The sequence below is a fragment of the Gopherus evgoodei genome, chromosome 10, assembly GCF_007399415.2.
Source record: "Gopherus evgoodei ecotype Sinaloan lineage chromosome 10, rGopEvg1_v1.p, whole genome shotgun sequence".
Lineage (NCBI taxonomy): Eukaryota > Metazoa > Chordata > Testudines > Testudinidae > Gopherus > Gopherus evgoodei.
In genome coordinates, this window is record NC_044331.1 from 26,177,684 (window position 1) to 26,200,899 (window position 23,216).

Below are 23,216 nucleotides of genomic sequence, written 5' to 3' on the forward strand. Positions count from 1 at the left end.
CCACAATAAAGTGGTTTTTACTAACGCTGTGTCTTCACTAAGAAAAAATTTAACACAAGTTAGCAGTTCAAGATAAAAGCTAGGCTCCCCCATAGCAAATCAGAGTTAAAGACTATGAGGGAGCCATACCTCGTCTTGATCTGCTGATTTGTGTAAAAACAACCAACTGCCCCTTCTCCACTAGGACTTACCATACCTTTTTCCTGCTGAAGAGAAAGCCTTCAGCTACACAAGATTTCCATTTTAAAAACAACTCTCCCTCCTCCCCCAACACAGAACCAAATTTGAATCCACATCAGTACTGACCAAAACAGTTACCATCTGAAGCTGTCTGGCGGCCTCTGGTTAATTTATTGATAGTCTCAGTCCAACTGCAGATGCCAATATTTGGAGGAGGGGACAGTCACTATCATAATACAGTAAAATACTGGATAGCTGAAAGTCCCTTTCTCCCCTATAGGATAATAGCTATGTAGAACAGGACTGAAGCACTTCAGAGGTAGGAGAGGGTTTGTACTGCTGCTGCCCATGCTCAAACTCCTCTGTAGGTTAGGGATTCAGTGATCCCTGCCATCAATCCAGCACTTCTCACTAGCACCTCCTTTTAAAAGATAAGGGGCAGGGCCAAGAAACCTTCACCTTCTTGCTAAGTGATCAAACTGTGAGCCACATAATCAGGTTCAGGAGTTCATTTAGTATGTGGCAACATAAATATAAGAATCAATGTCACACTAAGGGAGCATCTACTTCTAGACATGTTTATTACAGTTTAAAAGATGTTGCAATAAATCTTTAATGGCTGTTTATCCCACAATTCTTGCTAATTATCCCTTCTGGTTTGCACAGCACAGAATGATTTTCTTATGATCTTCCAAAAACTGACAATCTGTCAGGATGCAAACAGTGCAGCAAGACACACACAGACACACAAAAGGCTAAATAACTATATGAAACTATTACTGTTATCCTCTGTCCTCTAAAACTAAATTGTTGCATCTTGTCTTAAATTACGTGGTCCTGCCCCCAGCAGCTTAGTCCTCCTGCATGTTTGTACAGTGTTGCACACACTGGGGCTGTGTGTCTGGCTAGGAGTACGTGCTACCATAATGTAGATGCTGAAAAATAGCAAATAATGTGAGTCTCTACCCGGGCCAGCTCTAGGCACCAGCAAAACAAGGAGGTGCTTGGGGCAGCACATTTCCAGGGGGCGTCATTCTGGCCATCCTTTTTTTTTTTTTTAAACTCACTTCCTCCTCTCTCACAACCCTGCAGAAGCAGAGCCACGGAGCAGCTGGGATCCAGCATGGGAGCTGAGAACCCACAGGACCCTCGGAGCTGTAGTTCCTTACCTAACTCTCTGCCTATAGAGCCAGCCCTGGAGCAGGGAAAGAACTACATTTCCCAGCAATCCCTTGGCAGCTATCAACAGGAAAGGGAGGGGTAGGGAGTAAGGTAGCTGAGCCATGCAGTGAGTCCAAAGGGGTGGCACTGTGAATGGGGAACAAGTGTGCCCAAGGAGTAGAAGGCTTTGCACTAGATATCCCCTTCAGAAGACTTCCCCAGACTGCATTAGGGATACTGGTGTGACCTCACCTTGCAGCCCACAAAGAAGGAATTGGGTGGACTAAATGGACAGTGCCCCTCTCTATCTGAAGCCTAGCAAGGGAGGTACATGGATCCCACTAGAATTTAAAATGAAAAGTAAGGGAGGGGAGGCTCTGCTAGAGGACTTTGGCAGCTTTAGATACAGTACCAGGCACGTAGGAGGATTTCCACTTCTGAGCCATGGAAACAGAAATTGACTTTTCCTTTCCAGATTTAGCTAATATTCAGAAAGGGAATCTAGCACCTGCCTTCCAGATTTGAACACCCTCAAAATTCAGGAGTGCTCAAGCTCAATTTGGGCAGCTGTTACTTCATTTCTCCCAAATCAAATATACTGATCTACTGTAACTTGCTGTAGAAAAAGTAGGATAAGAAATGAAGAAGCAATAAATGCTTCCCAGTGGTTTTAAGGACTGGAATTGCTATTTTCAACAGCTATTGCCCCCCCCCTTTTTTTTTTTAAGTTTTATTTGTTTAAAAGGAAGACAGTGATATTGCATTAGCAAATTCCCCATAGAAACAAAGAGTGGAACAAAAAAATAACAAAGGCATCTCAACTTTTCCTCATTTATGTAGGACAGTCTTATAATATGCATCCAGATATCCTCCAATCACACAAGCTGAAAATTGTTCCACTTTACTGCAGTTCTGTAACTATATGGGAACCAATCCTGTCTGTGTTCTATGCACATCCAAAATTCCTGCTGAATGACCTGCCCTGGGAGCGAGTTACCAGTGACTCAGGGCTGGGACAACAAGAGGGTGCAGGTTGCAGGGGAGAGCCCAGGGCTGGGGCGGCAGGGGAGTGCGGGTAGGAGGAGGGCATTGGTGGGGGGGAAAGGAGGGAGCCCAGCGCTGGGGCAGCAGGGGAGTGCGGCGGGGAGCCCAGGACTGGGGTGGGGGACAGCCAAAATATTTTGCTTGGGGCAGCAAAAAACCTAGAGCCGGCCCTGGTCTCTACTTACAATGAAAATGTGTTTGCTAGAAACCTTAAGGCAAAACCTAACTGGACAAGATTAAATAGATATGAAGGTGGCAGTAGCATCTTCTCACAGCATACGTGACTAAGGAAAAAAGACTTCTTGTAAATTCAGTTACCTGAATCAAGGTAAACTGCTAAAAGGTGGTTTTTTCTCCAAAGGGCTTGTTCTTATGTTTTCTATTGCAGTCAGCAATTAAAGTGCTATGACAAAATGGCACTGCCCTTGAACACTCCTTGGTGTTATTAAAGAAACTGAAAAGATAAAGGATACTGAACTGCCTCATAGGACTATGCACTCAAATGGTGCCAAGAAGTCTGCAAGTCTCTTGAGGAAGCACAGACCATGAAAACTACATATAAGGCTGAACACTTAAGTGGACTGGACAGACCTGCCCACAAGCTTGGTTTTAGGCTCTTTGGAAGTAGAGCGGGTGTAGGGGAGAAGAGATCTGACAGAGTCTAAATGTCCAGATCGCATGGAGTCAGTTGCTGATAATCATATAAATCTGTTCATACTAAAGCTCGGTCTACACTTTAAACTGATATTGGCATAGCTACGTCAGTGAGGGGTGTGGAAAAAACATAGCTATGGTGACACAGGCTCCTTAGTGCAGACACAGCTGAAATGCGAGATCAGTAAATACGGCAGACAGCTTTTGTCCCCCAGCAGGTAGAGAGGAGAATGGGCTTGCAGAGAGAAGTTCCTAACACAAGCTCTCCCGTAAGGATTTTTAAAAGGCAACGATGTTCTAATTTCATTGGGCTTGGGAATTCTCAGACTCTCACACAACAGTTTACAGCTTTCAATAGCAACAACAGATCTCCTAGCTGAGTTTCCATGTTGTGGTTGGTGTATTCACCACTTCTATTTCCTGTAACCTATTCTGATTCCAGCCTTCTGAACAATGCTATGCTGTATTTGTAACTGACTGCACTACATTAAGTATGTATCCTGTCTCAAAGGTACATTACCCTAGACAGAACCATTCCATTATGGATGGAGATCTGATCCCATTAGCAGGACAGACAGGGAAGCATTTGAAATGCAAGGTCAGAGCATAAGGAAACCCTTGTGATAGTCTAAATCAAGTTGTGGAGATTGTTCTTTAGCATTACAGGCTAATGCTCTACCTAGGAAAATGGCTAAATTGTCCGGCTGACCAGAATAATTCAAAAGCCCATCCAACAAGTGAAGGGAAACATTTAGTGTACGTCCACACTGCAAAAAAAAAAACAACCACCACCACAAAAGCAAATTTTGGAGTCCGAGTCTACAGACTTGGGCCCTGAGACTTGCTGCCCAGATATTTATTCCCCCATCCTCCAAATGCTGGACTACCCTTGGTGGCTGCTAGACAAGCCGATGATCTGCACTTAAAAATCCTAAATCCAAGACTATTAGTATGAAACCTGTTTCCAGCGCTAACACAATTTTCTTGTAAATGCACAGAAAGCAAATGATTTGCTCCTATATTTTTCTTCTGTTGCTGCTTAAGCAGTTCTGCCCTATATTGCACTGTGAAAAGAGTTAATTATATTTGCTTCTACCTGCTGCAACTTGCCTTTGCGCCACTGACCTCCCCTATCAGGGTCCTCTGCTCAAGGATGAACTTCAACCTACTTTAGAGGCAATACAGGAGCAATTGCCATTGGTGGCATTAAGGAAGGAGGCAGCAGGAGGCCACTTTCATCCTCAGGCTGAATATCAAATGCACTTAAGAATTGCTTTAAGTGTAGGCAAGACTGGATCAGAAGCTGGTCTTTGAAAGGACATGGATACAAAAATACAGCTTAGTTTAAAGAAATATCATTTAGCTACCATAAATTAGGGTAACTTTATTCTCAGAAAAAAACGCTTTGGAAATCCAAGTTATTCTTTGACAACTCACCTTTAAAATGTTCCTCGCATGCTCAGCCGTATGGCTACACAGATACCATATGAAGGTAGCTACAGGGCAGCTTGAGCCATAACTTTATTAAATACTCATTTCTGGGTGAAATTCCATGACCTCTTATGCAAGGGGTCAGACTAAATGATCATAATGCTCTTTTTTATCCCTCAAATCTATAAAAATGAATCTTCCTGGCTTTGATCATAGGTGCAAGATCTCAGTATTAAGGGAGTGGGATTTATGCTGATTTAGAGCATAAACTGTTTCTGATTTAGGGTATGTCTATACAGCAATAAAAGACACAAGGCACAGCCAAGGCAAGCCCGGATCAGGTGACTCAGGCTCATTTGGGGTCGGGTGGTGCCCTAAAAATTGCAGAGTAGACATTCAGGCTCGGGTGGAACCCAGGCTCCTACCCAAGCATCTACGCTGCTAATTTTACCACCCACACCATCCTGAGCCCTGCCAGTCCGAGTCAATTGACCCTGGCTCTGAGACTTGGTGCCATGGGTTTTTTTATTGCTGTGTATACATACCCCTAGAGCCCTAAAGGCTTGGCATCTGTGTTCCTAAGATGGCTCTCCCTGTGAAACACTACTTCAACTGCAGTCAGTGCAGGCATTCTAAGCAGAGCTCCTTGCGTATGTAAGGGAGGGAGCTGATCAGAGGACATACTCTGAAGACTCTAACTTCAGAAATACGCCCTTCTGCCCAAAGCAGTCAAGGCCTATAAAGCATACAGAAAAGCTGGTCTCTGGGCGAGTGTTTGGGATCTTGACAATGGTGTGGAATTGTTTACAGAAGGGTATGGATTTGTTTTTTCAGGAGTGACACAGGATGGAGAAGGTCGTATTTATGTATGGGCTATATCTGTCGAGAGACGCCACTAGCTTGCTATCAGGATGGATAAAAGTCGGTGTATTTACATTAAATTTTTTCATTTAAATTAAATACAGGTTTGTTTATTAAAACTAAACCTATTTAAAATACATTTGAAACCGATAACCTATGTTAAGGCATAAAATTATTGTATCAGAATAATTTAAAGTAAATACACAAAATATTAAGTAGTACATATTTGCTGCCAAGTTTTAAAGAAAGCTAAACCCTGAACTGGTGGATGTCATTGACTATGCACCTGGAATCAGAGTCTGTTCAAGTGCTAAACCTGCTTTTGATAGCAGTAGCCTCCTTTTGCAGGTGCAGAGATTATTTTCTTCATTTCAGTTTATTCAGCTAGCTCAAAGTTAAAAACCATTTAGAAGTTGAAAAAGCAGGAAAATTTGTTTTCCTCTTCCAAAACTAAGGGCTTGTCTACACTGGCAATTTACAGCACTGCAACTTTCTTGCTCACTGGTGTGAAAAAACACCCCCCGGAGTGCAGCAAGTTTCAGGGCTGTAAAGCGCCAGTGTAGACAGTGCACTAGCGCTGGTAGCTACACCCCTCGTGGAGGCTGTTATTTTAGAGTGCTGGGAGAGCTCCCTCTCAGTGCTGTGCCATGACCACACAAGGCACATTAAAGCACTGCTGCGGCAGCGCTTTAGCGTTGCTAGTGTAGACTAGCCCTAAGCGTGAGAGTTTGAGAATTTCTAGTTCTAAAATCCTGAAGGACACAGTAGCCAGAAATAATTGATTTAATTCACTAACTACAATTCACTAAATTATTAAACTACTGTTAGTTTCAAATGCAAAACTTGTTTTGGTACATTTTTCTTACATTTCCAGCACATTTAAGGTAGGTTTACATAATTAAAAATATTAATGACATTAATTAAAAACATTTTAATTGCATTTCAATTTCCATCCAAATAGAACTGTACACAAATCACAAGTAAAAAATGTATCATCTAGTAAATAAGAAACGCATCATTCACCATTTTCTAACATAATTAAAAAAATGTTAACATTAAGCATCTGATAAATGTAAATTAAGCTATACAATTGCTTTAGCAAATATGTGTAAGATACATAGTGTATACTCCTAGTTACCAAAAAGAAGCACCAATTTAATGCAAAGACTATATTTAGTTGGAAAGCAATACATTTTCACTGTTACTAACCAAGTATCAACCTTTTTTTAGGAAAATAACGAAACAGCATAATGGCAATACGCAATTAAAAGTGATGATTTAAAACAATGTTTCCAGTATGCTGATTTAAATCATTAGTAAAATCAGTGATTTAAACTGCCTTGATTTAAATCAATCTACCCTGCTTGCTATGGCAATTTTTGGATTAGTTTGACTTTTACCTTTTAGGGCTCAAAGAACTTGGAACAGGCAATCTTTGTCTATCCTGAAGCTTAAACACGTACAAGAATCTTATAAAATCATAATGTATATTGTGATAGCACTTAGGAGTCCCAGTCCCTATTGTGTTAAGCACTACACAGACACACAACCAAAATATGGTATCTGCCGCAAAGACCTTGCAAAGGATGACATACTGAAATTAATCAAGCTATTGTAATAAATCAAATGTAACTGTACAATCCCTGCTGGTAAAGGGGCCTGATCCTGTGAAGTACATAGTACCTTATAAGGCTAATTGGAGTGGAAGACTCAGCTCCTAGCAGGATCAGGCCTAAAGACAGCAAATATCCCTGTAAAACACTGAGTGCACCAGGGGAAAAAAATCAATAGCTCCTGTGAAAGCAACAGTGCAAAATATCCCTTATTGCCATGGCAAGATGCAGTAGTTTTCAACCTGAGGTGCACAGACCCCTGGCAGTCCACATACTACATCTAAGATTTCCAAAAGGGTCCACTAAGATTTCCAAAGAGGTCCACACCTCCATTTGAAATTTTTCAGGGGTCTGCAAATGAAAAAAGTTTGAAAACCACTAATCTAGCCAGATTGACTAGCCCCACAGATGAAATTATTGGATGGTATGGGCATCATCCAGTGATATTACTAGCCGGGGCATCATCAATCTGTACCAATCTTGAAGCTGACTCCTGTGATGCGGGCATGTGTCCACTGAGAACTGAACTGAGATCACTAAATTCACTTCTCATAGGCCACTGAACTGCTGATAGATGGTAAATACCTTATGTCACTACCCCAGGTTAATTTTTCCAATGGTGCATAGTGATGAAGGGCTCCATAATCACTGCCAATTCCCATCAGCCATCCATAGTGGTCTTAGAACACTTTTTAATATTTGGAAAATCTTAAAGTTCTACTTACCAAAATGCAGTCCACCTTAGATTGTACAGTTTTGCTAGGGGGAAAAGAAGAGAGAAGTCTCAGATTAATCTGTACAGCAATGAAATAAAATGTTACATAGTAGAATTTCCAACTGCTGTTATGCTGAGAAACTACAAGCTTAATTCCTGGCTATTTATGCAAGAATACTCATCCTGTAACTTTCTAGAAGAAACGTTTTCCAGAAATAGTTGTTATTTAAAACACATGGTTTTTTTCTGACAAGGGTTATAAGTTTAATGCAATCTCATGCTGCAACTGGGAAACTCTATTCTGAGTTACTGAGTGGCTACCACTTCCACAAAGCGGCATTGACAGATGCTTATTATTTCTTGAGATTGGGCTCTGGGATGGTATTGTTTTTGCATCTGGTAACTGCTTCAGATTCTTTTGATTTGTCCACTTATAAAAATATTTTAATTAAATCTTATTTGACATATGAATTTCTGGTTGTCTTGAACAGCTTCTACAGTCAACCACAGCTGTTTTTTTTACTGACAACTTAGTGTTTCCAATAAATAACCTAATCAATTTAATAGTACTACCTTTCAGCTGGTTACAGGAGGATGAGGATGAGTGTACTGCATACAGATGTGGTCTTGTCATCATTAAAAAGATATACTGGCACTAGAAAAGGTTCAGAGAAGGGCAACTAAAATGATTAGGGGTTTGGAATGAGTCCCCATATGAGAAGAGATTAAAGAGGCTAGTACTTTTCAGCTTGGAAAAGAGGAGACTAAAAGGGGATATGATAGAGGTGTATAAAAAATCACGAGTGATGTGGAGAAAGTAGATAAGGAAAAGTTATTTACTTATTCCCATAATACAAGAACTAGGGGACACAAATGAAATTAATGGGCAGCAGGTTTAAAACAAATAAAAGGAAGTTCTTCTTCACACAGCGCACTGTCAACTTGTGGAACTCCTAGCCTGAGGAGGTTGTGAAGGCTAGGACTATAACAGCATTTAAGAGAGAACTGGATAAATTCATGGAGGTTAAGTCCATTAATGGCTATTAGCCAGGATGGGTAAGGAATGGTGTCCCTAGCCTCTGTTTGTCAGAAGGTGGAGATGGATGGCAGGAGAGAGATCACTTGATCATTACCTGTTAGGTTCACTCCCCCTGGGGCATCTGGCATTGGCCACTGTCGGCAGACAGGATACTGGGCTAGATGGACCATTGGTCTGACCCAGTACGGCTGTTCTTATGTTCTTATGAAAAAGTAATGAGAGTCACATCACAAGTAATTTCACTTAACACTGGGCGAACCAGTCAACTGACTGCCTATTGTTTGACCAGAGCCAAATACTGTCAAATACTCCAGCAAGAGTGACCTAGTGTAGGTGGCGGTGAGGGTGTGATTGCACCATGGTGCCATTCTTTCATTTTTGACAATATCTGATGAATATTTGACCTGTCAATTGACTAGTTATTTCTAGAAAGATCAAATGCCCAACCCTAAGAAAGTATGCCCCCAAAAATGCACTGTGGGGAATCTAGTCTACTTTGTCCCCTAAGTGGCTCTAACGCTTCCAAATTCAGTGATGTACTTCATGCACTTAGTCTGACTCTACAGCCTATGGAAGTTAGTGGGATATTTAGCATTGGCATCAATGAAAGCAGCAACAGGCCTCTAAGATATAACAGTAGATACTTAATTACTGGAAAACTAATAAACAAGTACTAAACTAAAAGTTTCAGAATTCAGGGGACAACTTTGCTCCAGCTGGAGGGCATAAATTAGATCCTAACTCCAAAATTCACTAGCTCGGCTTGGCAGGAACAAGACCTAATGTGATCAGACTTATTTTCCTCACATGCAGGTGCCAGGGCAGCAAAGAATGGCTAGAGAAGGCAATCACTAGAGATAATTTAAGTCAGCAGTAAGAAATAATCAAACCAAAAATAGAAAATGGCTCTGTGATGGTGTAGCGGAGTGGTCACTCGCTCAGGTCCAGAGGGATTAAAAACAGCCCTGGGAGGCAGCTGTGGCTGGAGAAAGCAGCTTTTAGGCTGAGCTGATTGGAGGAAGTGGCTGCAGATGAGGCCACACCCCAAACAAACTCAGCTGGCCCTATAAAGGCAGAGAAGCCAGGGGCAGACAGGGAGTCTCCCTCTGCTTGTTGAGCGAGAAGGGCCTGGCTGTTAAGAAGCTGGGAAAGGTACCAAGAGTGGAGCAGGGCTGGGGAAAGGCTAGAGGAGCTGGGGATCGGCGAGTAGTGATCGATCTATCAGGGATTGATGTATCACATCTCGTCTAGATACGATACATTGATCCCTGAATGCGCTCCCCGTCGACTCCGGAACTCCACCAGGGCGAGAGGTGGAAGCGGAGTTGATGGGGGAGTGGCGGCTGTTGATCCCACGCTGCGAGGACGTGAAGTAATTCAATCTAAGTCGATCTAAGATACGTCAACTTCAGCTATGCTATTCTCGTAGCTGAAGCTGCGTATCTTAGATCGATCCTCCCCCAGTGCAGACCAGGCCCTAAAAGCAACATCTGGGAGGTCAAAAAAACTCTCAGTGAAGTTAAAATGAACTAATCTACTTAATAGGGGAAGTAAAATTCAGATGACTGCTTGAACTAAGCTGTCTTAAAATTAATTAAAAGTTAACTAGCCTCATACCTGAAAGCTACAGTCTGTTTTGTGATTGACAAACCGATTCTTCTAACAACTGCATTGGGGTTTACAACTTTAAAAAGTTTTAGTTTGGTATAAAACTCACAGTTATAAAACTATGAAAATCAAAATGTACATAAATGCCGAGGGGGATACCACCATAATCAATAATACAACTTTCCACAGTAGATACCGTTATGTAGATTGCTTACATGAAATCAAAGACACAGAAATTATGTTCACAAACAGATATTCAAGAGGACAGTATACTATCCTCTGTATGAAGAAAATCCCATTTAAATTAGAACTTTGTGCAAAAACAAAAACTCAAGGCTATAATGTGGTCCAAATCGGGTATTAGAAGCCTAAAGCAGTGTCAGTAACCATCAATGTAAACACTTGTCAAAAACAAGAGTCTACCTGCTATACTATGAAGCTTAGAAAAACTTAATTATGTTAAAATAGCATGGAATGTGAGGCTACCGGAGTCACTCCAGCAGCCTAAAGAAGGCTGAGGAGTCACAGTGTAAGAAGCTGCTTTTTGGAATAACTCCATTGAGAATGAAGTAGGCTTCTAGTTCTGTGTTTTATCCAGAGATAAAATGTGTGTGGGGTTTGTTGTTTGTTTGTTTTTTATCATTTGTAACCATAATAGCTCTGTAGTTCAGGCTGAGAGCCATTTTATTGTAAACGCTTCCAGTCGGTCATAACTGTCTCAATTATTTAATTTTGGAGTTAAAATGTCTCAGGACTAAGGAAAAGTTTTCAGAAAAGACTAAGCAGCCCAATTTTTCAGAACTGACAAGCCCTTAGGAGTACAAATCATGTTGACCTTCAGTTAGACAAACTCCTAACTCATTCTTGAAAATGAGCCTGCATTTCTAAAAAGCTTTGCCCCCTGTCGCTACCCAAAGTGTTTTTAATGAAGGTGAATGCATAGTTCCTCCAGTGACCTGTTTGTGCTCTGACTCAAATATGACTGAATTTTAATAGATTTGGCATGAACATAATAAAGAATGTGATCTTTGCTAAGTTTGCAGAGGAGTGTGTAAGGAAACAGTTACAATATTATTACAAAGTTTTATAGGGTCAGATTCTGCCTCCCTGGCTCAGGTAAAATTGTTACTACTCACTGACCAAGATACTGTCATTTTACTACACTGAGTCAGGTGGGACTACTGAGAAGCGGTAACAGAATCTGGGACATAATAGGCAGTATGTTTCCTTAATACACTGAGTATGCTGCAAACAGCTGAGCCCACCTAGCCACAAGGATTTGTGAGGACTTCAAGACTTAGGAAGAAAAGAAGGGGAAAGTGTCTGGGAAATGGCATTCTCTCCAACTTTACTGGCTAATGCCTAGTATCTTCATCAACCTTCTCAAAACTTGTGCAATCACTGACACTAACCCCTACCAACTCAAACAGCAAAGCAGTTCATAAAAATGTTATAGCTAATGGTGTTACAAATTCAAACTGCAGATATACACAAGCACACTGGGGTCAATAAATACTGAAACATTGGTCTTTGCAACAGAGAATTTCAACTGCTTAATCTTAATGACTCTGTAGACCTACACACTGACTTGGACTATCCCAGGTTGGTACTGGACACTGCAGCACAGAGAGAGAGGATTCATTCATTCCCCCAGACAGCATCTGTACATGGGATAGGGCCAGAGGATGGATATCTACCTCACACAAACCCAAAGGGGATGCTCCATGGGTTCCCCTCCCCATGACTTCCTCCTGTGAGAGAGGGAGACTTCCCCTCCCAGAGCAACTGACTGTTCTGTGATAGTCATGTGTTAATGAATGAGTTGCATTTAATTTGCTTTCTTGCCCAGTAGAAATGCTCTACAAAGTTGCATGGGAGACCTGCACTAGACTCTTAATCCTGTTTCACTCCTTGAGGCCTCTGTATAGATATGAACAACAGAAATCCACTAACTTGCGGCCTATGGTCTTATCAGATCTCTGAAGTTAAACAATATTGAGTGAGATGCAAGACACAGGTATCCTTTCCTTCAGCGCTGGTCGGATTCCTTCTCTCACTGTCAAGTTCTTTGTAAAACTAAATCTTACACAAGTCAGCCAACAGTTAAGATTCCCACAAACTAAGCCTGTTCATAAACTGTACTCTAAAACACTCCTAATACAAGGTTCCTGCACAAAAGAGCTGACAAAGTAAGGGCTTGATCCCGCAAGGTCTACTCCCATGCCTAATCACCACTGAATTCAATGTATTTGCTCACAAGTAAAGACATGAATAGGGTTTTTCAGGACTGGGCACTAAGTCATAAGTGACATACAGGTCCACAGTTGTGGTGCAAGAAATCTTAACAGATTGCCTCTATTAAGCCTTAGACAGCCAAATGGGTCACTTTTCATTAGACTGTGGCATGCACGGGCAACGGTGGTATAGTCTGTTAAAGGAATTAGACATCCTGTTATTAAGTCCACTTCTGCAAGTGTTTGCATAAGCACAGAGCACATTTCTGAAACCAGGTTGTGGGCATAGCCATACTCTGCATGCATACAACTCCCACATACTCACTGTGTCTGATTAATATAGCCCCGAACTACAAACATCTCATCTCTGCTATCTGCTAGTCCCACGCTCCATCCTATCATGAAGACAGGACACAGTTTCTGATCAGATAGCATGGAGTCATTACTGTAGGTCTGCAAAGCAGCAATGATTTCCAACATACCTGTATTTGGCTACATTACACTGCATATACCAATATGCAATAAGAAAAGATGCAAGCTACAATACATACCTTTCGCAATAACAACTTGTGTGCCTAGCATTGTATAGTGGATATACCAGAGACCCTACCTTGTGCAAGTCAGCCATTCTTAATGAATAAAGTTTATAAGTACAATTAATGGACCTCCAGAGTTCACTCAAGTTAAGCCACCCTACCTAATGAAATAGTAGAATTACCCAACAGCACACACAGTAAAATCTTTCCCCAAAGTCTCAGACTAATGGTCTCAAACTCACTTTCTATTCCATATACTGGCTATCCATTATTCAGTGCCTGAAGGATTCACTTCACAGAAATATACAGAACAGCTTTCCCTGAATGCCTTTACCCATCTTTTACATTGCTAAAAGACGTCAACAAAGCAATCTAGGCTGTCCTAAATTTACCTGCTTCTAATTATGGGATGGATACAGAGGTTTGGACTTCCCCCTTTTAATTTACTAAAATTTTAAGGGAAAAATCTAATTTCAAAAAAAAGGATAGAAAAAGTTGAAGAGGTAAGTAGCCCGCTGTTAGGATAAGGATACTTTCTCTAGGGAGTCAGACACTGCACAGGCATATGTAAGAAGACATGGTTCTAAGTATCATGAATGAATAACTAGTCAGAGCCTTATCATCATCTTAAACACTAACTTTTAGAGGCATTTTTTTTTTTTTTTTTTAGTGCCAGCATGAGAGGTTCAGCAAAATCAAATATGTAAAATTCTAGCACATACATATGTTAATTAGGCTAGTCACCTAAGAGATAAGAATTTGAGCCTCATCTAACTTCCTTTGGGGGGAAAAAACCTCACGGCCAGATTTTGACAGATGCAGCCAGAAGAACGCAAGGCAAAGGTACAGCTACACCTTCTTCTACCTCCAACACATGCCCAGCTTCCTATGCCACATGGCCTTTTAAGAACCATTCAGCTATGAAAGAACTCGTCACCTCCTACGTATCAGGCATTTGTTCCCCTCACGTGATCTCCAAGAGTCACTGTCAAATTATTTAACAGTAATGTTTGGGAAGTCTTAAAAGTCTGTTTTTTGGGCAGAAGGATGCTAAATGAACACCATCTATAGCCTTTGAACCAATGAGGCTTGTGGTCCAGTAGCCACAGGGACCATTTTAGTGTGGACACAGTCTTTCCTCCCCCTCTGATCTTGAGCTTTTTCTGTTTGGCTTCCCTGTTTCCTTACCTCTTGCTAACTCTGGCCAGTGTTTTCAAACAGAATGGTATACCCATGGAAATTTACCAGATTGATAGAAGCAAACATCAACAATGTTTATCGTTTATAATGAATGTTATGTTGAAAGCTATACTGAGAAATAGGGACATTTTTATGTGCCATATCTTTAACCTGAGCACACACTGAAACATGTCCCTTTGGAACAGGCCTAGCGGTCTTCTCTAGAACTCTAACTAGGTTTAACAGCAATCGTTAAACCATTAAAAAGACCCCTATTTATCTTCATCCTGCATGCTCAGTCTGCAAACATCTGTAATAGGGGTGTAATGCTTACTACCATAAGTTGTTCTATTAAAGGCAATGGGACTACTCACACTAGGTAAGCAAAATTTCTGAAGCCACTGCCTATATATGTTGATTCCCAACTAACAGATGTTCACACAGGCATGTTGCATTCTCTGGCACAGCTTACACTACTAGTGGTAGTAATATTCAACTGGCTGTAAATTTAAAAAAATCACTTTTTGCTAGTCATTGTTCCAAAAGTTTGCCACGTATATCTGAAATATTATGTACTGCCCAGCTACTGATCAAGCAATTTTGAGACAATTAAATAATCAGCCTGTGGCAATATTAGTTGTTGCACATGGAAACTACTAGACAATGGAATTCCACACCTCATTCCAGCCAATTCAGAACAGATGAGTTAGTCTCCACCCCCAAATTGGTACTTGTGCAAAATATGAATGATCTAATAACCAAGCCTTTTGGTGCCACCTAGAGGCTCTCTCCCTGGCTGCAGCTTTCTTTCCCCAGTGGATACTTCTACAACCTAACTTAGTAATGGATATTATAAACTTTACTAATGTGAAACTTTACCACCTGAATTTCAGAAGTGTTGAGCATCTGCAACCCCTACTGATTTCAAGTACAGCATGGGAGTGGGTGCTCAACACTACAACAAGTCAGTCTATTCAAAGAACTTTAAGAAAAAAATGTATCTATGTAGATCTCAGGTACAGTGGCTGAAAATATGTTGTGTTAATTCAATTCCCAAATGATTCATTCCCTGCTGGTGCACAGAGATGCAGAAATCAACTTAAACCAGTGAAACTTCTACTTTTGCATCCTAAATTCACCAACTTGAAACTAATGGGGTCTGACTATTGACCAAACTTTGGCTAATACCAGCAGCTAAGAGAATAAAAGAGCACAAAGGGGGAGGGGGAGTTTACTTCATTACTATGAGCTGTGAGAGTAGGAGGGGGACATGTCACTTCAGCACTGCAGGTTCTAGAACCCTGCCAAGAGACAAGTACATCAGTGACTAAATGGGAGGAGTGTGAACCCCCATGGCCCTGCTGACTGTGGCCACAAGCATCCAACATTGCAGGAACTTTCTGCACTTCGTGGATCAGAAAACTAAGTCATTGAAGGACATAGTGGAGGGGGAGAATAAGGATACTATTTCCCTCTGTCACTGCAGCTATGCTAAAAACTTGTATCCACTTTTTAGCAACAGCACAGCTGCATCAGTGCAAGGAGTGATGCAAACAGTAGCATAAGTGGGTGTCTTTACCACAGAGTCACAAAAAGCAGAAATGTTCATGATAGTGGTAAAAACACACATGCTTATCTACACGGCTGCTTGACAAACTGATACTAGCTTTCAGAGTAAGAGAAGCTTACATTTTATGTATATGAATGGAAGCCAGAAGAGCGTCTCAGAAGGCCGTCTTAGCCCAAGTGAGTGTGGCTCAGTCAACGCACCATTAGACTGGGACTACAGATGCCTGGGTTCTATCTCTGGCTCTTCCTGTGTGGTGTTAGACAAAAAATCACTTTGCTTTTCTGGTCATCTGTTTACCTCTCCACTATTTGTCTTGTCTATTTAAGGCCCATTTGCATAAGGAAACTGACTGACCTAACTGTAGTGGTGGAGCAGCATGTAGTGGTGGAGTATATCAATGGTGAGGTAGACTGCGAAGAAATAAGAAGTGATGCAATGGATAAGACAGAGTCTGTCTGGGCAAAAATCACATTGGGGAAGAAAGCTACTAGAGCCTCTCCTGATATTGTGCCTGGGGTGTGCTATAGACCACTGGGATCTGATATGGATATGGACAGAGATCTCTTTAATGTTTTTAATGAAGTAAATACTAATGGGAATTGTGTGATCACAGGAGACTTTAACTTCCCAGATATAGACTGAGGGACAAGTGCCAGTAATAACAATAGGGCTCAGATTTTCCTGAATGTGATAGCTGATGGATTCCTTCACCACTTGCTGAACCAACAAGAGGGGATGCCATTTTAGATTTGGTTTTGGTGAGTAGTGAGGACCTCATAGAAGAAATGGTTGTAGGGTACAACCTTCGTTCGAGCAATCATGAGCTAAGTCAGTTCAAACTAAATTGAAGGATAAACAAAAATAGATCTGTGACTAGGGTTTTTGATTTCAAAAGGGCTAACTTAAAAAAATTAAAGGAATTTGTTAGGGAAGTGGATTGAACTGAAGAACTTGTCGATCTAAAGGTGGGGGAGGCCTGAAATTACTTCAAGTGTTAGTACCGTTATACGAGGCACTGGTGAGACCTCATCTGGAATATTATGTGCTGTTCTGGTCTCCCATGTTTAAGAAGGATGAATTCAAACTGGAACAGGTACAGAGAAGGGCTACTAGTATGATCTGAGGAATGGAAAACCTGTCTTATGAAAGGAGACTCCAAGAGCTCGGCTTATTTAGCCAAACCAAAAAAAAGCTGAAGGGAGATATGATTGCTCTCTATAAATATATCAGAGGGATAAATACCAGGGAGGGAGAGGAAATATTTAAGCTCAGTACCAATGTGGATACAAGAACAAATGGATATAAACTGGCCATCAGGAAGTTTAGACTTGAAATTAGACGAGCGTTTCTAACCATTAGAGGAGTGACGTTCTGGAACAGCCTTTTAAGAAGAGTAGTGGGGGCAAAGGACATATCTGGCTTTAAGACTAAGCTTAATAAGTTTATGGAGGGGATGGTATAATGGGATAGCCTTATTTTGGTAATTAATCTGGCAACTGATCATTGGTTATCAGCAGGTAAGTATGCCCAATGGTCTGTGATGGGATGTTAGATGGAGTGGAATCTGAGTTACTGCAGAGAATTCTTTCCTGAGTGCTGGCTGGTGAGTCTTGCCCACATGCTCAGGGTTTAACTGATCGCCATATTTGGGGTCAGGAAGGAATTTTCCTCCAGGGCAGATTGGCAGAAGCCCTGGAAGTTTTTTGCCTTCCTCTGCAGCATGGGGCACAGGTCACCTGCTGGAGGATTCTCTGCAGCTTGAGGTCTTCAAACCACAATTTGAGGACTTCAATAACTCAGACATAGGTTAGAGGTTTGTTATAGAAATGGATGGGTGAGATTCTGTGGCCTGCATTGTGAAGGAGGTCAGACTAGATGATCCCTTCTGACCTTAAAGTCTATGAGGACTTCAGAAGCTCAGACTTAGGTTAGGGGTTTGATACAGGAGTCGGTGGGTGAGATTCTGTGGCCTGTGTTGTGCAGCAGGTCAGATTAGACTATCATAATGGTCCCTTCTGACCTTAAAGTCTATGATTCTATGATAATAGTATACTTACACTGCTATACCTATGCCAGTACACCCTCTATGTGGATACATTATTCTAGAATAAAGACTTTTTGCCCTCTATAGTCACTTATTCCAGAAAGCATGTCCACACAGGGAGTTATGCTGGCATAGCTACCATGGTATAACTATATTTCTATAGTTCTGTCTATTTTCCCATGTAGACGAGCCCTTAACCTCTGCCCGCAAAGAGCTTACAATCTACTTTCCTAGGTATTTCAGACAGCACCTAGCTCAATGGGGCCCTGACCTCAACTGGAGTCTGTAAGCTCTATAGTAATATAAGTGGCAAAGTTTAGGAAGGTTTGCAGTGGGGAGTGATGGTAAAGTAACAAGCCCTGGAACTCTAGAGAAGACAAGGTTTAAAGAAATGGGGAGTGGAGAATATCAAAGTGGGAAGATAAACTGAGCAGATAAACTTAGAGAAAGTAGTTTTTTCAATACTTCACTACCATACTGAAAGTTATCATGAAAAGCAATCATGATTTTGAGAAGAAAGAACAGGCGTGGGCAAACTTTTGGGCCCTAGGGCCACATCGGGGTTGCGAAACAGTATGGAGGGCCAGGTAGGGAAGACTGTGCCCATCCCCAAACAGCCTGCTCCCTACCCCTTCTCCGCCCCCTCCCACTTCTTGCCCCGACTGCCCCTCTAAGAACCTCCAAACCCATCCAACTCCCCTGCTCCTTGTCCCCTGACCAACCCCCCTCCATCTATGCCCCCTGCTCCCTGACCACCCCCTTCCAGGGCCCCCTGCCCCTGACCGCCCCCTTCCGGGACCCTACCCCTTATCCATCTCCCCCCCGCAGCCCCTTTCAGAATGTGGCCAGGCAAACATGGGCGGAGGACTCAACAGGAGCAGGGGCAGCCATGCAGCCAGAAAGAAGCGGCGGTTTCCCCTTCAAAGAGCCGCTTCTCTCTGGCCGGCTGTGTGGACGCCCAGCGCTCCCCGAGTCCTCCGCCTGCATTCCCTGTGCTCCCGCCATCTGCACCACACGCCTGCATATGATTTCAGCGCAGCCAGTACTGAATTGCCCGAGTACCTGGCCCTGGATGCCCCTGTTGTTGGGGGGCCTTTGCCAGGGCACCCTGTGTTCACTTGTAAATCTGCCCCTGCACCGCGCCACCCAGGCCGCCACGCTGCCAGCACAGCGAACTGAAGCTACAGGGGAGGAAGGACAGCCGGAAGCTCAGGGGCTGGGCAGGACAGCCCTGCGGGCCAGATGTGGCTCGCAGTCCGTAATTTGCCCACCTCTGGAAAAGAAGGTTTTATTTCATAAGACACACGAAGATTACTACCACCAAAATCCATATTTAGTTCTGACACATGCATTAAGACAGACCCTAGAGTAGTGCCTGTGGCTACAAAGAATTAATGTCTGGTATGTATACAGTTATTTATTGCAGTAATGTCTGGGAGCCCCAGCCACAGACCAAAGCCCCACTGCACTAGGCACTGTATAGACTGTTTGCCCCTGCCCTTAAGATCTTATGCCTTACATCAGAAGATCCCAAAGTGTGCTCGAGACACTAATCCTTATTATACCTCAAGGCATATGCCAGTTTTCAAGATGGGGAAACTAAGTGATGGAAAGGTTACATGAGTTACCTAGGACCATATACAGTAATCACACTTAACTTCTTCCATTTTGAAAGATACTGCTAGGCTGAGAGAGAAACTCTGCTTCAAATGCGGGATTACCACTAGAACTTTGTAATCCTGATCAAAATGGGAGAATCTTTATGTGCGACCCAGGGCAGTAATCAATGGCAGAGCCAGGAGCAGAGTTCAGGTCGAAAACTGTTCTGTATTCTAACCATGGGACAAGGCACTCCCTTAAGGTCTAATCAGTTTAAGAATTAAAACAACAACAAGGATCTAATACTCAAATTATGCCTTGGATCTAAAGGTGCAAGAAAGAATGCCAAAAAAGGAGAGTTCAAAGTACAATAATTGTGCTATACTGGTGCCAAATAAATGAAGAAAGTTTTCAGTGTAAATGTTCCAACCCTGCAATTGGGTTTGCCTGCACTGGTCCAACTGAAGGATCAGATCCTACAACAAATATCCAGGACAAGGTGCACGGAGACACAATTTTTGAAATCATCCATGCAAGTTTGTTTCAAGGTGATCCAGGGTAAACACGCTCAGTCTTGTAGGAATTAACTACATTAAGTGATGAGTGGAAAGAGCAGGATCTTTGTGGTCTATCGATCATAAAATTAACACCTCCTTTAGTCTAAGTCAATAACTTTCACCTCCAACCACTGCAGTGAAATCATTAACAATCTAGATTAGCCTATCCAGCTCAAAAATCCTGGATGGCATCTACAGAAGAAACAAATTTTGCAGGGCAATGCTACCCTTAAGAGAAAAATATTTCAATTCAATATATGCTGAAACCTTCTGTTGTCACCATTTTCCACTAGTACAAAATGAGTTTACTTTAGCTATCTGCTAAAATGGCACTTCCAAAACAACCGAGACCCAAAACTTAACTTGCTGACCTTGGAAGTGTTCCCCATAAAACACCAGTAAAGTAATGCAGATCCCAAATCTGACTACTTCAGCCAAGCCACTGCAGATCCTCTGTACCAGCTATGCTGATGAATTCTATTAACGCAAAGCTAATGTAATATTTAGTAGTACAGGTGCTGTACATTCTGCTGGACAATACTGGACACATTTAATCTAGCAGTTATGGGGAGTGGAATAGTGTCCAAAGGGCTGCAAGTGTGTGAAGACTCACCACTTTCACTGAAAAGATTTTTCTAAACAAACCTTCTTTTCTAAAATGTACACTAAAGCAGTGTGTTGTGCTTGCCTGTTGTTCTCTGTGCATTAGCAAGTATCTACTGAACACTAGGGAGCTGGGCTCACTCCTGCTGACATTGATGATATACAAATAAGGAAGTAAACAAAAGTGAACCATGTTGTCCTCTGTTCTACGTGTTTAAAACAGGAAACAAACCCATCTATGCCAAATAGAAGACAAATCTTGCTGGTAAGGTAGCTGAACATCCTTGCTGAAAAATTCAAAGCCATGAACAGCTAAAAGACAGATTTCCACCTGAACTGGTATTACTCGGACATGTATTTCATCAAAACACTACATCAAACAGCTAAACTGGTCCTTAAAATCAGGTTGACTTTTCACATGCTGTACTAGTTCTGTCAAATATAAGTAAAATGTCATACCTAGTACATGCTGCAACTTTAAGCTACTGAAGACTGAGCACTGTCAGAAGACACAAAGCTTACATTTAAAGACGCTAACATGTGCGCTGTCTCATATGTAACTCAGTCTGTCTCTGGTTATACTTGTGCAATCTCAATAAAGTTCACTGGAACTGCATGGGTATAAATGAGGGCAGAATCTGGCCCCAAGTAGATCAAAAATAATAAAGATACGGCAACTGCTAACAGCGGCAAAAATCATGGTGGGCTTGCCTGCAGCTAACAGACTGAAGCTGATCTAGCTATTTAACAGCGATACCAGCTCATTAGTATTAAAGATACTGTTACTACAGATAAGCTCTAAAAAGCACAGTGTAAATACGCTTTAGAAGTACATGAGCTTTTGATTTTTTTTTTTAATTATTATTATTTAAGAGCAAGGAAATGGTCCCTGGAGGAGTTTTGGAATTGTCCTCTAGATACAGATGTACAAAAGTGTAATATATCTTTTACTGGACCCACCTCTGTTGATGAAAGAGACACACTTTCAAGCTACACAGCTCTCTTCTTCAGGTCACAGAGCTCTGTTATCTCGAAAGCTTGTCTCTTTCACCAACAGCAGCTGGTCCAATAAAAGATATTACCTCACTCACCTTGTCTCACTAATATCTGGGAACCAACATGGCTACAACTACATTGCAAACAGCACTTGCAACTAAGCATACTACTTACAATATAGGATTTTAAAAATAATAATTTCAACCTCTTCATTACATTTTCTGTTTCTTCTATTACGGGTTTGATGAGGATTTAAGAACAACCAGATGAGTAACTGACTAATGAAGGAAATTGTGTCTTCTAATGTAAAACCCAGTTCTCAAACTTGGCCCACAATAATAAAGAGCTGACTTGGAGCAGTTGAGATGTGGTCAACCCACCACGACTATATCCTTCCTGAGAGGTTAAAGGAATGTTTGCCCAGGTAGGTCAAACTTCAGATCCAGTCACCATGACCGGTGTCAATCTGGATTTTATATTTTTTAAAACTCCTTGTCTTGCAGCTCTTCTAAAATGGCTTGAGGAAAATTATACCCACCCACTGATTCTAGGTGCTCTGTTTTAGCAGCAAGGCACTCTCATATGGTAACCTTATCCCCCTACGTTCCCGCTTTTAGATATTTTGCCACAAGTTACTTAAACTGGAAGTGGCAAGAAAGCTGCTTAGATACTTGCATCCCTAGATTTTTAAATCACTGAGCTGTGCACAGTTAAAGCCAAGCAGATTCACTGCTATTCATGGGCTGCGATGCCTTCTGTACGTCCTATAGGAAGATAATATTGCTTCAGAGGAGCCATGTCCTATATTTATTATTGTTAACAGTCTAGATAAGGCACTGCAGGGTATTCTAAAATCAGGATGGCTCAACCGCCTAGAGAGATTAAATACAGAAAATGCTGAGTGATCTGGCTAGTATTATAGCAAAAAAAACCTGCTTATATAGGACAATTATATCTAAATACCTTCAGCTAGAAAAGCAGAATGACTGCACTGATTACCATATGTGGGATCTTACTTAAAGGCCAAAGCATATATCATAGCAAGCACTATGAGCTAAAATTCCAATCTGTTAAGAAATCTGAACTCTTGTAGCTAGAAAGATGCTGACCTACTTCGAGATACCATTCAATAAACGTTTGTACCAAGAATCTCAATGACACATGCAAGAACCGCTAGGGAAGCATCTGAATCCAGTTTATCAACAGCTAACAACACCGAAGGTAGGATTTTCAATACCACTCAGTATTGTCCTACACTAGAAAAAGTGTAATCCTTGATGTGATTTCTTGTAGAATTTTAAATCTCCAAAGCTCTGTAAAGAGCAAGCTCAGTGAAACTGAAGGGAATGTTCCCCAGTAGTGCTCAGTTACTGCAATGGCTCTGAATTGTTTTAAAGCCAGAAGGCATGAATATGTAACAGCCACATCTCACTTGTCGTACGTTCAGAACTTGGACTGCTATCTATGTTACCCAGTGTAACACACTATGGCCATGTCTACATCTAAAATTTTGCAGCGCTGGTTGTTACAGCTGTATTAGTACAGCTGTATAGGGCCAGCGCTGCAGAGTGGCCACACTTACAGCAACCAGC

At 41.7% G+C, this 23,216-nt stretch overlaps 1 protein-coding gene across 1 annotated transcript in view; it reads right to left on the reverse strand.

Moving 5' to 3' along the window:
• Positions 1-23,216, reverse strand: part of RFX7 (regulatory factor X7) — a 116,485-nt gene that overhangs the window by 54,130 nt on the left and 39,139 nt on the right. Inside the window, exon 2 of the mRNA XM_030579162.1 lies at positions 7,670-7,703. Within this exon, the coding sequence (XP_030435022.1) occupies positions 7,670-7,703 (34 nt within the window). The remainder of the gene's footprint in view (positions 1-7,669; positions 7,704-23,216) is intronic.